Source organism: Bos taurus, chromosome 12 (assembly GCF_002263795.3).
Source record: "Bos taurus isolate L1 Dominette 01449 registration number 42190680 breed Hereford chromosome 12, ARS-UCD2.0, whole genome shotgun sequence".
Classification (NCBI taxonomy): Eukaryota; Metazoa; Chordata; class Mammalia; order Artiodactyla; family Bovidae; genus Bos; species Bos taurus.
In genome coordinates this window covers 66,295,351-66,311,733 of record NC_037339.1, presented here as the reverse complement: position 1 = coordinate 66,311,733, position 16,383 = coordinate 66,295,351, and the positions used below count along the sequence as shown (strand labels likewise).

Below are 16,383 nucleotides of genomic sequence, written 5' to 3'. Positions count from 1 at the left end.
CACATAAAACATGATGCAGAGTTTGTCTGGTCAGGATAATAAATATATTTATTTAAAAATGAGTAGTACCAAATGTCTATTAAAATTTTAAAAAAAATATTCCTACAGCCAAAGCACTTTATAGACCATGTTTTCTGCTCCTGTGGGTAGTAATAATCAACCCAACTGATTGTTCTAGCATTAACCTTACATGTCTTTATTCAATAGGTAACTTTTCTGTTTCTTACTATCATCTTAGCAATAATTATTGATTTTCTGTTATACCAATATATTCCACTTTCCTTTTCCCCATCCAATAATTTATTAATTTTAGCAAAGTTGTGATTACAGTAATAGTTGTATCTACAAATATCTTATTCAGTTTAGGAAAATAGTGTACTATGATTATATATCTTTTCATGAAAAGGTTTTGGCTTTCCTATAATCTACAATTGCTATTTGCTTGCATGCTCAGTTGCTTCAGTCATGTCCGACCCTTTGAGACCCCACGGACCACAGGCAACTTGGCTCCTCTGTCCAAGGGATTCTCCAGGCAACAATACTTGAGTGGGTGGCCATTTCTTACTTCAAGGGATCTTCCCAACCCAGGGATCGAACCTGAGTCACTTATGTCTCCTGCATTGGCAGGCACCACCTGGAAGACCCTATAATTGCCATAGGATCTATCAATTTGCAGACTTTGCCTTGTATCTATCTAATTTTTTTCTCAAATGCTCTAGCAAATCTGCCAAATACTCCCCCCCCCCCCCCCCCCCGCCATAAATTCCAACACATTGCTTCAAGTTAGTGATTCTTTTTTTTTCTTTCTGGCTTGCAAAATTCCCTCCCATAGTCATCCTTTTCCCTAATCTGATGTATTCAATGTCATGTTTCCTGGACCCTGTATCTTCTCATTTCTTAATTACTGTTTGCCAAAGCTTTATACAGAAGGTATACAATATATAAATTTGTGTATTTTTACTTATCAGTAAAACTTTTTAATATACCCTTATACTTGATTGCTATTTCAACTACGTATAGAATTTCAGGTCAGAAATCATTTGTCCCATAATTTGAAGGTATTGCCTTTCCATTTGCTTCTAGTATTCCTACCAATAAGAAATTACAGATCTAATCACCTTTCTTTGCATGTATTTGTGTGTATTTTGTTCAGTTGTTTTCTTCCACTGGAAGATTTTAGTATCTTCTTTTCAATATTCAAAAATTTCATAATTATTTTTGTATGTGTATATGTGTTCATTTATTGTAATGGTTGCTTGGTGGATTCAATCTGGAATCATAACTTTTCATTTCTGGAAAAAAATGATTTATTATTTAAATGATAAATTCCTTCTTTGTATTAGTTTGGTTCTTTTCTAAGAAATTCTTATTATAAGGATCTCCTAGAATAAAATTTTAACATATCATCATTTTACTTCTCCATTTCCTTCTCTCTTTTTTGTGTCATTATTTTACAGAATATTTCTTCGACTTTATCTTTAAAACCCATATATTGAATTGTAAATTTTTACATATTCTTAATTTCCGGAAGCTTTTCTTATTCTTTTATTAATTTTTTAGAAGCAACGTATTATTGTTTTAAGGATACAATTTATTTATGAATTTTTTTGGAGGGTATTCATATAGCTTTTTGGACTTCCCAAGTGGCACTAGTGGTAAAGAATCTGCCCTCCAACATCTCCAGGAGATGCAGAAAACATGGGTTTGATCCCAGGGTTGGGAAGATCCCTTGGAGAAAGAAATGGCAACCCACTCCAGTATTCTTGCCTGTAAAATCCCATAGACAGAGAAGACTGGTGGGCTACAGTCCACAGGGTTACAAAGAGTCAGACACGACTGAGCACACATACACACATGTAGCTTTTGTGTATTTGCTTCTTCCTATTTTGTCTGTATTTTCTCATTTCTTTTTTGTTAGTATTATGCTTTAGCATGTTTTTTCATACTTTTCTTCAGTGCACCAGTGATCCTTAATTGTCTACTGATATTGGGCATTAGAAACTACCTGGAAATTATTGTATATGTATAAGGTATAATAGAGGATTTCACCAGAAATGGGTGTAAACCCAATTGGTATATGGAATTATTTGCCCTAGAATTTATCAGTTTCTTCAAATAAGAGTTATCTAATTTTCTACATGAGTGGTTTGTACTTGCATGCTGCTGCTGCTAAGTTGCTTCAGTCGTGTCTGACTCTGTGCAACCCCATAGACGGCAGCCCACTAGGCTCCTCTGTCCCTGGGATTCTCCAGGCAAGAATACTGGAGTGGGTTGCCATTTCCTTCTCCAATGCATGAAAGTGAAAAGTGAAAGTGAAGTCGCTCAGTCGTGCCCGACTCTTAGCAACCTCATGGACTGCAGCCCACCAGGCTCCTCCGTCCATGGGATTTTCCAGGCAAGAGTACTGGAGTGGGGTGCCATTGCCTTCTCCACTTACATGCTGGCATTCTGCAAATAAGCTGGTCAGTTTGTGACTTTTCACTTAGGTCCTCTGTTTCATGTCTTGTGATTCACTCTGCTCTGTATTCTGGCAGCAGTTATAAGCCAAGAATCATCCTATTAGAGTTTTTCCCCAGAAAATACCCCTCCAGACTGCAAGGGGGAAAAAGGAGTTATTTCTACTTTTTGAATATTACAAATAATGCTATCAACATCTGTGTACAAAATTTTGTGTAAAAACAGGCTTTCTTCTCCCTTGGATGTGTACATAGCAGTGGGATTTCTGAGCATATAATAAGTCTATGTTTAATCTTTGGGAGAACTATCTATTTTTCAAAGTAGTTGCAAAAGTTTACATTCCACCAACAATGTTTGAGGGCTCCACTTTCTTCACATCCTACATTCGCTATTTGTCTTTTTGATATAAATCAAAATTATTTTGAGACAAAGATACCGATAAAGAGGCTCTCAGCACACACCCAGTGCCTACAAGAGCTGGGATTTGGTCATTTGCCTTGTGATAACTCAAAAGGCATGGCCTTTAGCGCCTAGCTATACTGTGGCAAGTGAATTTTATTGAACTAAAAGAAAATTTATTTTTAGTTTTTTAAAGTTACCAAATGGGTAGTTACATCTACTAATTGTCAAACATTACTTTTCTTACTTATAAATGAGAACTATTTATAATATAAAGCTATAGAAATCTGATTTCAGTGAGAGATGGCTATCATTTGGAATCTCATTTTGTGAAACAAGCCATACTTCACATTGCATTTTAAACAGAAAGATTAAATATTTTAATCCTTAAGTGGCTGTTGTTTGTTCTAATCACCTAAATAAAAGTATAAAAGTTTGTCCAAAATTTTTTCAATATGTTTGATAAACAAAACCTGGCAAATAAATGGCTTAAATCTTACTAGATAATGATGATGTAAATACAGAGTAAATACAGAGTCAAAATTTTACCCAACACAAAACAGCTACATACTCTTTAAATGATAATATATAAATTACAAATGGCCAATCCAAATTGCATTACTTTCAAAAAGAGATTTTAAACTTGCATTTCTAGTTGATTTTACACTAATTGAAATGGTGGGTTTTATGCTGACAATTGATTTTTTTAATGAAATGGCCAATAGTGAAGTGAGTGCATTATACTAAACACTTCAGAAAGCAACCTTCCATTGACTTTACTCAGACCAAACAAATTGCTAAATTAGATAACTGTTCAAAATTATTCAGTGCATTTCAAATATTTTCTGCTGAACCAAAAGTTAAATGGGCTTTGGTCACTACTGCATTGCTAATACAAAATCAAGAAGTGACTATCCTTCTGGAATATTAATACAGTCAGCCTGGGGACATGACATTGGTGTGTAGCAGAGATCAGGAGGAAGGAGTCAGGGTGCTGTAGTGATTTTCTGAACAAGGAAGGAAGTTGGTACAAGTGGAAGAAGTTCACAGTCAGCTGACACTTTGTGGTCAAATAATTTCTAATTAGGAATTGACCAACTGGCTCTTTGTAGCAGTGATAAGTTATTAACAGGAAAAGGTTTCCTAAAAGCATTTTATAGTAGGTGATTTAATGAAAAAAGTTTAGACAGTTTCAGGATTCAGAAATTTTGAGATACTAATATATTTTTAAAATCCTGTGTCATTATATTTTGTATTTATAAACGCTAACCTTATCCATTGAGATCTCAATTAGAACTTCATCATAGCCTATCATAGCTATAAAGTTACTATTTATCATACTGGTATCTTAGGAAAACATTTGAAATAAAAGCAAAAAGGCAATTTAGCATTGTTTTTTCCCACATAAAAGTCTCTCATCTCTGCTTGAACCCAGCAGGTTGTGATTACTGAAATATATATTATAAAATATCTACATATTTTGTAACTTTAAACAAATGGTTATGATCATTGCTTTTCTCACATTTAAAAATCAAATTTATTTTGTACAGGAAGACATTTTTCTAAAGAAGTTATAGTCTCTCTATAAAAATGAATATTTAATAGAAACCAATAGTAACTTATATGCATTGGAATTGTTCAAAGAAATAAAATATTACTTAAATCTACTACTTTTAGCAATACTGTAACATTGGTTTTGCAATAAAAGATTTATAGAAAATTACTATGATATTACTTTTTATGTTTCATATTGAAAGCAGGTAAAGTAGCTTCTAAGCAATGGGTCATTATCGTTCACAGCTAACAGTGCTTAGCAGTTAGGATTTTAACCACTGACATCATTTTCTTTGAAAAATAATAGATGTTATTTAATGCTTCTAGATAAATTGCTGCATAACTATGACTTTTTTGCTGACAACATTGCCTAAACATAGTCAATATGAACAAGAAGTTTCAGAATAAGTTTACTAGAAGAAAAAATCTGAATTAAAACTTTCATATATTTATTCTCTCAGATGTTCTAAGAGGAATCAAGTGCTATTTCCAATCTATTGTGTTCATGTGCTCGGTCGTGCCTGACTCTTTGCGACCCCATGGACTGTAGCCCGCCAGGCTCCTCTGTCCATGGGATTTTCCCAGGCAAGAATACTGGAGTCAGTTGCCATTCCCTTCTCCAGGGGATCTTCCCAACCCAGGCATCAAAACTGCATCTCTATGTCTCAGGCATTTGGAGGAGGATTCTTTACCACTAGGGCCACCTGGGAAAGAAGCCCTTCCAAACTATTATCAAAAGGCAGTTTAAGCTGCTGCAAGCATCTGAAGAAAGTTTGTTAATCTTTTAAAATTCCTACCTTTAGACAATTCCTCACTGGAAGGTTAATGGCTAAATTATATTTATTACAGGTAGTTTTCAAAAGTGAATGCCCACTTTACACAGTGACTGTGGAATGTAGGAAACAGTAGATATTACCTCTGAGGGTTTGTATGGTGGCTTGTCTAGTGAAAGACGCCAGAATCACAGATGAAGGAAAACCGGGATTGGCTACCTTCTTGTCTCCAAGGTCTTGTTTTCAATTCAGAAGAATCTGCAGAGGCACTGAGTGGACTTTGAGATAGTCCCTGAGGACCAAGCTATAACCCAGAGTTTCATTTATATTGAATTTTCTTTCAATTTTTTTTTTGGCAGGGATTAAACATAGGGCTTATTCTAATCAATTAAATAATATTAAGGCTGTTTTTGCTATGACCTTTCTCTAGGAAAACTTGGAAATTTTTATAAACTGTTTTCTAATAAAAATATTCATTTTGGCCTTTCTTAGAGTACTCCCAAGTGATGAACTAAGGGTAACATTCCTAAAATGCTGCTACTTTGGTCCCTAGAGCACCATACTATTTCCTAACACCGATGTGCAGTCACTGCCAGGATCTCACATATACCCTCAATATGTAGGGGAAGCTGACACATACACTTTGCTTCACATATAAATTCCTATAATTTTCAAGGAGAAAAATTTAGCAAGATTTATCAAAGTACCTAAAATTATTAATGAAAGGACTCTTGGTTACAATACACAGAAATTAATGGCAAGAGAAAAAAGTTGTATAAAGATTTATATCTAGCAGATATTCCTATTATTAGGAGTCTTTGGAATATTAGGAGTCTCTGGAATAGGTGAATTTAACTCAGATGACCATTATATCTACTACTATGGGCAAGATTGCAGGCAGATTCTTTACCAGCTGAGCCACAAAAAGTTAATATTTCTAGATACTTTGTCTCTCTAAGATCAACTCTCTAAGTATCTACAAGGCACCACATACATTTAAATAAATGATTTTTCCATTTGAAGATTTTCACAGTATACATTTTTCATAGCATTCTGCTGTTTTATATTCTCCTCTAATGGTTTCAGTATAAATTCTAACAGGAAAATAGCAACCACATACAGTCTCATGACTTAAATAGTATCTGTATAGTGATGTTCCCAAATGTGGACTTCCAGTCCTGGGACCATCAAAGAACCCTGGGTACACCTCTGGGAAGTCTAACAGGCATCTCAAATTTAAGAGAACCATTCACGGCCAACCAAACCCAAAAACCAAACCCCAGACCTCGTCCACCTCAAGAATTCCTTTCTTTCACGTAATGATACTATCACCTCACCAAACCTATTTATCATCCTTATACTCTCTTTCCGTTGCTCCAATTTCCACTCCATCAACAATTCCTGATAACTCCACTCACCGTAAATTCATCCAAATCCATCCACTTCTCATATTATTCACTCTTTTTATTCTAGTCCCAATCACCATGATTTACTGCCTATGTCCCTTTCTTTTTCTATTCATGCTCCTCAGGGTCAAATTTTCCATTGTAAAGGCAAAATTATCTTTATAAAACATAAATTAAATTGTACCATCTTCTGCCCAAAGCCTTTAAATGGTTTCCTTTCCTACTTAGGAGAAATCTGAAACGCCCTACCAGAGCCTATCAGATTCCCCTTAATTTAATTCATGTTCTTTTTTCCCCTGTACTTGTTTTGCTTCAGTGACATGGTTCTCTGTTTGTCCTCCGAATACAATTAACCTACTCCTGCCACAAGTGCCTGAATGCATTAGTTCCTCTGTCTCAAACACAGTTCTCCCAGATTTTCCTATGATTTCTTCCTTTCCAGTGACTCCTTGCCACTCAGTTTCAACCCAGCAGTATCCTCCCCTCCCCCAGAGAGGCCTCCACTAGCACTCTCTCAAGTGCCTTTCCGACCTCATCCTGCTCTATTTTCTTGATTTGTCTCTATTTTTAGTTATCGGCATCGCATTTTCTTTTTTTCTCAGAATATAAACCTGACAAGGGCAGGGTTGTGTCTGCTTTGTTCACTCATGTAACCTCAATGCCTTGTGTAGAACCAGGTCTACGGTGGGAACTCAGTAAATATTCATTAAATACTTGGCATAAATTAATGATTAAGACATTTACAAAGTGGTTTTTTTTCACAGGAAAATCCCTACCTACTTGTTGAATGACTCTAAGTGCAAAGATTACAGTGTGGAAAATGAGGTGTGTTCAATGACAGACCAAGAAGAAAGGTGTTTGAGGGCTATTAAGAAATATTTTGCTAAACATATACTTAGATATGCAAAAAAGGACAAGAGGAATGATTGTTTATCCCTATGATGAGAGAAGGCATTTTTATAGTACTGTCAATAAATGCATTTAATATCTATAATGATTTTTAAAAAATGAACTACCAAGCATAAATAAGTGATCACCTAAATCTACAGATTAAATTCTGAAATATGTTCCTATTTCTACTCCCTCCCTTGTTCCATACTTTGTCCCAAATTAATAAATTCTCACTTCCAGAAGATGACTTTCCAAACCTTTTCAAACCTGATCCTGTCGTGGATCCTGTTAACTGCACCGGATATTACAACTCCCCCTGCCAGGACACTCACATATTACCAGCAGTCAGAAGTCCGGCAAAAACAAAATTTCTCCTGATCTTTTCAGGAGGGAACATGTTCTAAGACATTAAAGGTGGCTATTGTAGCAAAACCTGTACAAAATATTACTTTCTGCTATCTTCTGTAAAAATCTAAACTTCAATCATATCATCCTAGTAGACTTTAAAAAGACAGATCTCAAAGGTGGCATTTTATTTGATATCTTTTATAACTCTAGAAGGAAACTTAAGCATGAATAATTGGAGATCTGCATACTAATATAAAGATGAAAGAATGGGACTCAATTTAACTTGAGTGCTAAAAAAAAAAAGTGGGATTATTTCCTGCTGCCACTTTGAAAACGACATGGTTTTGAAAGTTATGAAGCAAGAAGGGGCAAATGTTATGCCAAATGGGCCACATATCAGTAAACCCTCCCGTGAAGAACTTTTAATAAACCCTATATTTTGAGAATCTATTTATTCCTTTGTGAATATGTCTTCTTTAATCTGTGTACTCATTTTTGCACAGCAGCTCCATTTCTTATCACCTATAACAGGATTTCCCATCTTTTTTCTACCATATTTGTTAGGGATGAAGCTTATCCTGAGAGTCTCATTATTTATTGAAATCCTAAAGCTAAGTTCTCTTTCTATAGATACATAACTAAATCTGTTAAAATACTGCTGCACACTACATATGAAAATCACGCAGACAAGTATTTACAAAACTCTAGATACAAATAATTTCTTCCAGTATTGAACTTCAGATAGGATTTTCAGATAGGATTTACAAATTGATCACATCCATCACTCATTCTGTATCATTCAGTATAAAAATACATAGAACATCAGCACTTACCTGAATAACATGCCTCAGTTTATCAATAATCTGATTTATCACAGGATTGGTTCCTTTGACTTTAACTTCAGGATTTCCAGATTGGGCTTTGATTCCATTTCCAACAACACGCTGAGTATAGCTAACAAAGTGAAAAGTGAAAGACACGTGACTTAATAATCTGGTCACAGTATTCTCTGCCAAAATTTTTGAACAGATTTGAGTTCAGACTTTTACTCCTTTAAGAATATATAATAATGTATTTTTTCTTGGAATTAAACCTGGCACAGCTGCAATATTTATTTTCCCGGTAAAAAACTTAGCATGCAAATAGAGACTATTTTATTGTTATCCTCTCAAAAGACCCAACCAAAAATTGGGTTTTTAATGCTACTTACCAATATGCTGGAAAAAGTTAATAGACATCCTAATATTTTACAATTTCTTGCTGAATTATACATATTCTGAATCCATATTATCTGAGCACTTTATTTCATTTTATACAGCATTTAGATGAATCTCAAATTATTTTACATATTGGACTACAAAAGAAAATATATATGTGTGTGTGTGTGAGAGAGAGAGAGACTGGAGATATATATATATATATATATATATATACACACACACACACACACACATATATACACATGTATATACCTACATACATACACATGGGCTTCCCAGGTGGTGTTAGTGGTAAAAAACCCTCATGCCAATGCAGGAGACATAAGAGACATGGATTTGATCCCCTGGAGGGTCAGGAAGATCCCCTGGAGGAGGGCATGGCAACCCACTCCAGTATTCTTGCCTGGAGAATCCCATGGACAGAGGAGCCTAGAAGGGTACAGTCCGTAGGGTCGCACAGAATCAACATGACTAAAGCGACCTAGCGTGCACACACACACACATGCATGCACACACACACACATACACACACACATATACATTGTTGTTGCTCAGTTGCTAAGTAATGTCTGACTCTTTGCAACTCCATGGACTGCAGCACTCCAGGCTTCCCTGTCCGTCACTGTCTCCCGGAGTTTGCTCAAACTCATGTCCATTGAGTCAGTGATGCCATCCAACCATCTCATCCTCTGTCGCTCCCTTCTTCTGCCCTCAATCTTTCCCAGCATTAGGGTACTTTCCTGTGGATTGGCTCTTTGCATCAAGTGGCCAAAATATTGGTGCTTCAGCTTCAGCATATATATGTGTATATTTGTGTGTTATAGTTGAAATATAATGTCAACTTATTATTCATGCAAATATTTAGATTCATCAGTCACAAAGATGTACTAAGTATCCCTTCCTATATTCCAGTCCTTTGCTAGGTGCCTGGGATTATAAGAAGGTACAAGACTCAATTTGTCTTCTCACACTGTTCTTTATATACCTGGGAATACAATGTATTAATTAACTTGTTCATTCATGCATTCATTCATTACATTTTATTATTTTTAAAAGTTTTAATTCAAATTCCAATAATATGACTTATCCTCATTTTCCTGACAGTGTGGTATAGCATAAAGACAAGTAAATAGCTAAAGCACAGCACTAAGAATGAAAGAGATGTTCAGTATGTCATAGGATTAGTTAGAAGGAAAAGCACATGCCTGGTGAGAGGTAAGGATAACACAAGTAAAAAACATTGAACGTATGGAGAAGGACATTTGGACCAAGACACTCAGGGAAAAACTAAAGGAGAAATTATGTCTTGAGTTAGTCCTTGGAGTATTAGGGAAAAAGATTGGTCTCAGATGATGTAGTTCACGTGAACTCCAGGGCAAAAAATGACCTTCCAGCAGGGGAAATGGAAAGAGAAGAATATCTAGGCTTTCATTTACAAAGGGAGAGAACAAATGGGAGACAGTATGAGGCGGGAGACATGCCCTGAAGAGTCCATCCCCTTTGTGCTTAAGACTCTCCTCTGAGTAATATGTCTGCTTACATTAAAGTATCATATAAAGTGGCCTCAGAGACTTCAGAAAGCATTTTCACATATTTGTAATGTAATGTGCTTTCTCTATATTTGAATAGAGTGTCACAATTATCCATGTGCACCCTCTGAATTTTCTACAGCAATGGAAAGTCTTTGAACAGATAAAAGCAGGTTCCACTGTTGAGAATATGGCCAAATAAAAGGAGTTTCAAAGAATACTCAGTTATTTGCAAGATAATGCAAACTCAATGATCAATTTTCAAAAATAATTACAAATCTGGTCCTTCCTATGATAATAAATGATGGAATTCTTTGATAAGGATAACATCAATTGGATATGACAAGAATAAAAATATTAATAAATCTTTTTATTTTTAAAACAAACAAATCCATTTCTTTATGCAGAAATAGGTTTATAGTTAGGTAATCCAGTATAAATTAGGAACTTGGCAATATCCAATAACAAATAGTAGAGGGAAAACAATTATGCATATGTTATTAACATCTACTAATGCTAATGCTCTTCAGTTAGAAAGAATCAAGTAAACCATAAAGTGAAAGTGAAGTCGCTCAGTCGTGTCTGATTCTTTGCGACCCCCATGGACTGTAGCCTATCAGTCTCCTCAGTCCATGGAATTTTCCAGGCAAGAGTACTGGAGTGGGTTGCCATTTCCTTCTCAAGGGGATCTTCCCGACCCAGGGATCGAAACCAGGTCTCCTGCATTGTGGGCAGATGCTTTACTGTCTCGGCCACCTTAATGTCTTGGTAGCACTGTTATATATTCCTTTCAAATATTTCAAACTGATGGTGCATGTGGGTCTTTCATTAGTGTTTCATTTATTAATAATCATGTTGAATAATATGAATAAATAACTAAATAAATGCACATCTATGATTCTAGGCATTGTCTTAATGACTTCCTTTGGAGTCTGTCAGTTTATCTCCATGAGAAGCATTTATTGTAGCCATGAGATCATGCCTCATAAACCTCAAAGTATAGGAAGTATCACTGACTAGGCTACTAGTCAATGCTACTTTGCTCTGAAATCTATTTTTTCTCTTCTCCAACCAATGACTGAGTGCAGCAGAGGTACTAATACAAACCCATTGCTGGAAGACACGGGATTCCCTTGATGGCCTGTGTTGGCTCAGGATTCCCTGAGCCCTTGCTGACCATTTCTTAGCCTGCACATCATGCCAGAAAGCTTCCACTCAACCTTCCTTTTGTCTCTCTTTCACTCTAGGTCACACTTGCTTCATGGCCAACAGCTCTTTCAGCCTTACTCAGATTCCTCTCCAATTTCTCTCATAGGCATTTCCCTAATAAAATCCCTCTTGTGTTTAGTCCTCCTTTGGTATCTGCTTCTTGGAGGACCTAGACCAATACACCATATAATATTTGTACTATAGTTATCCCCATGCTATAGATTGGGGAATCTAAGATAGGAATAGGTTAAGCAACTTTCCCAAAACAGCATTGTTGGTTAAGTATACAGCAAGGATATGAACCCAAGGATGTGATCTTTAAATACAATCACTCAATAATTATGAATGTAAATTCCTGAAGCCAACTAATGCAAATTAGAGATACAATCAGCTTGGTGCAAAGTATTTTTTTTTTAATTTTGATTTTTTACTGTTAACTACAGCCTTTCAAAGGCTTAACTTATAATTAAAAGAGAAAATATTATTTTATTCAAAAGTCTCTTCAAAGAACAGCAGCCTGTTACTGTAAAGAGTTGAAGTAACAGTTGCTGTCAGGGTGAGAACGAACTAATATACTACAAGGTTGCCTTAAGATAGTTCTATGTTTCTCTTGAAATACAGACATATTGTCATAATGGAAATTGAGACTTCTCTCTTAATTTTAAATAAACACTTCTTTGATTCACATCTTGCTTTATTTATAAACCATGAAACTTTCTTTTAACATTAAATATGAGGTTTCACATTAGTGTAAAGACTTTATTATTTTTATTTTAAATTTTCATAGTTAATAACCTAGATTAAACTTATCAGAATTACAATTAATCAAGAGTCTTTTTTCAAGCTAGTATATTATTGAATAGTTCGGGATCACTATTATCATATATTATTTAAACAAGACAAAAGTACTGAAAAGAAGGACATTTAATATACTTCAAGTTAAGCATGCATGAATAAAGTTAGGCATTCTTTTATATTTATTAAGGCTAAGAAGAACAACAATGCAATAGTGATATGTACACACCAGAATGATTTACATGAAAAGAGATGACACTAAGCATTGGCATGGATGGAGGGCAATTAGAACCCTCTCTCTTTGAGGATGGGAACTTAAACTGATATAAACCACTATCTGACATGTATCTGGGTATATACTTAACCAGAAAGGCATAAGAATGTTCAGAGAAGTACTATGCAGAATAGCCCCCAATTAGACAGTACCCAAATATTCATAAACATTGCATGAGCAAATAAATGGTTGAATATTTATATAATAGCATACTATTGATATATAGCAGTGAGAATGAGTTATAACTATACTCCAAATTTTATAAGCTAAATATAAAATGAAAGAAGCAATATATGGAATATACTGTATGATTCTATTCATTAAAAGTTTAAAAATTAATCGATGATATTCCAAATCACCATAAGTGCTACTCTAAGAGATAGTGCACAACAGGTTGCAGGGGTTACTGGGGTTCTAGCAATGTGTTTCTTGATTTGGATCCTAATTAAACAAGAGAGCTCATTTTGTACATTAAAAAGAGAAAAAAAAGACATGAAATGCACAGGGCTTCTCAGATGGCACTGGTGGTAAAGAACCCACCTACCAATGCAAGAGACACAGGAGATGGGTTCAAATCCCTGTGCCAGGTATATCCTGTGGAGGAGGGCACCACAACCCACTCCAGTAGTCCTGCCTGGGAAATCCCATGGACCACGGACAGAGGATCATGTCAGGCTACAGTCCATGAGGTTGCAAAGAGTTGGACACAACTATTATTTGGTTACGCTGGCTACACTTTATGCATGTATTTTCAACCTAAACAAAACATTTACGCTGAAAACTTCTTGTGCTCTTTTTCCTAATGTGTATACAACAGACAAATTTGCATTGAACAAGGTATAAAGAAAAGATCAACATAGGCATTTCTTCACATGGGCTAAATGGTTTTGTCATCACTAAATGACTAATTTAGGCTGCTAGTTCAACATAAAAACTCCCTGCAAACTTTAATTTGCATGCAAAAAATACAGTTACTAAATCAAATCAAAGTTCTTCCAACAAAGACTTCTTGAGTTTTTAACAAATCATTAATCACTCTTTTTTCCTCCTAATTTTACAAGTAATGGATAAAACATTTCAAGGCTCCCTACAGAGGCTTCTTGACTTGAAAAATTACTCACATTTTAGTGAGAAGGAGAGAACAAAATACACACAAAAATGAGGCAAGTATTTTGTGAAGGAAGTAACAGACCCACCATTTGTGCCTATTTCTTCTGAGCAGGTCTGGGAATGTATGACAGCAGTTTAATAAGAATACTCACTTCACAAGAAGGACTGGTTTCTCACTAACATGGAAAAAAGGCAAGTACAGATACATTTACATTCTATAAAAATGTTTTAAAATGTTGATGAACAAGATTCCAGTTCTCTTTCTATTCAACAGATGAAATATTAAAAAGAAGTGCTAATGCACCTACATCCAGGACAGTGAAGCCGGGCATGCTGCAGTCCACGGGGTCACAAAGAGTCGGACTTGACTTAGCCAGTGAACAACAACAGATACATCTCCACATAGTTGACTTAGCCAGTGAACAACAACAGATACATCTCCACATAGTGCATCATTAGGAAGTCATTTCTCCTCACTTTACTAACATTTCTTACTTGAAACATGACATGCCCTATGACATTAATTTCATTTTATTGAGAGTGCAATATAATTTGTTTCAGATTCACATAAAAAGTATGGTACTTTTCATGTGTACTTACACCATTTCAGGTGGAAAATATATAAAATCTGACCTTGTAATTCTTTGCAAACTAAAGTGGTCAAACATAGAATCGTTTTCTAACTTCACTGGGACAAGGTACAAGAAAACAATCACTGACAAGAGATGAGGAAAACACCTGATCAGGGGGTTTCTCTTTTTACCATTATTGCCATCTTTATTAGAGGTTTAAGACCAAGAATGGGAACTGTGTTTTTGGTGGTGGTGGTAGGCAGTAACAGTAGCAGTAGTATTAATAGATGCTTTGTTTATTACTTTTGTGTCTGTCTTGGTTCACTTGAGTTCAGTTCAGTTCAGTCGCTCAGTCATGTCTGACTCTTTGAGACCCCATGGACCTCAGCACGCCATGCATCCCTGTCCATCAACTCCTGGAGTCCACCCAAACCCATGTCCATTGAGTCAGTGGTGCCATCCAGCCATCTCATCCTCTGTCATCCCTCTTTCTGCCTTCAATCTTTCCCAGCATCAGGGTCTTTCACATGAGTCAGCTCTTCGCATCAGGTGGCCAAAGTATTGGAGTTTCAGCTTCAACATCAGTCCTTCCAGTCAACACTCAGGACTGATCTCCTTTAGGATGGACTGGTTGGATCTCCTTGCAGTCCAAGGGACTCTCAACAGTCTTTTCCAACACCACAGCTCAAAAGCATCAATTCTTCGGCGCTCAGCTTTCTTCACAGTCCAACTCTCACATCCATCCATGACCACAGGAAAAACCATAGCCTTGACTAGACAGAAATTTGTTGGCAAAGTAATATCTGCTTTTGAATATGCTGTCTAGGTTGGTCATAACTTTCCTTGCAAGGAGTAAGCGTCTTTTAATTTCATGGCTGCAATCAACATCTGCAGTGATTTTGGAGCCCCCCAAAATAAAGTCTGACACTGTTTCCACTGTTTCCCCATCTATTTCCCATGAAGTTATTGGACTGCATACCATGATCTCAGTTTTCTGAGTGTTGAGCTTTAAGCCAACTTTTTCACTCTCCTCTTTCACTTTCATCAAGAGGCTCTTTAGTTCTTCTTCCCTTTCTGACATAAGGGTGGTGTCATCTGGATATCTGAGGTTATTGATATTTCTCCCGGCAATCTTGTGCTTCTTCCAGCCCAGCATTTCTCATGGTGTACTCTGCATATAAGTTAAATAAGCAGGGTGACAATATACAGCCTAGATGTACTCCTTTTCCTATTTGGAACCAGTCTGTTGTTTCATCTCCAGTTCTAACTGTTGCTTCCTGACCTGCATACAGGTTTTTCAAGAGGCAGATCAGGTGGTCTGGTATTCCCATCTCTTGAAGAATTTTCCACAGTTTATTGTGATCCACACAGTCAAAGGCTTTGGCATAGTCAATAAAGCAGAAATAGATGCTTTTCTGGAACTCTTTTGCTTTTTCCATGATCCAGCGCATGCTGGCAATTTGGTCTCTGGTTCCTCTGCTTTTTCTAAAACCAGCTTGAAGATCTGGAAGTTCATGGTTCATATATTGCTGAAGCCTGGCTTGGAGAATTTTGAGCATTACTTTAGTAGCGTGTGAGTTGAATGCAATTGTGTGGTAGTTTGAGCAATCTTTGGCATTGCCTTTCTTTGGGATTGGAATGAAAACTGACCTTTTCCAGTCCTGTGGCCACTGCTGAGCTTTCCAAATTTGCTGGCATATTGAGTGCAGCACTTTCACAGCATCATCTTCCAGGATTTGAAATAGCTCAACTGGAATTCCATCACCTCCACTAGCTTTGTTCGTAGTGATGCTTCCTATGGCCCACTTGACTTCACATTCCAGGATCTCTGGCTCTAGGTGAGTGA

The 16,383-nt window shown here is 36.2% G+C and overlaps 1 protein-coding gene across 7 annotated transcripts in view; it reads right to left on the bottom strand.

The window, feature by feature from the left end:
• GPC5 (glypican 5) overlaps nt 1-16,383 on the bottom strand; it is a 1,584,132-nt gene that overhangs the window by 1,027,401 nt on the left and 540,348 nt on the right. For all 7 annotated transcript variants that reach the window (XM_015473874.3, NM_001102070.1, XM_024999871.2 and 4 more), the window contains 1 exon segment: nt 8,662-8,782. In XM_015473874.3, coding sequence (XP_015329360.1) covers nt 8,662-8,782 — 121 coding nt within the window.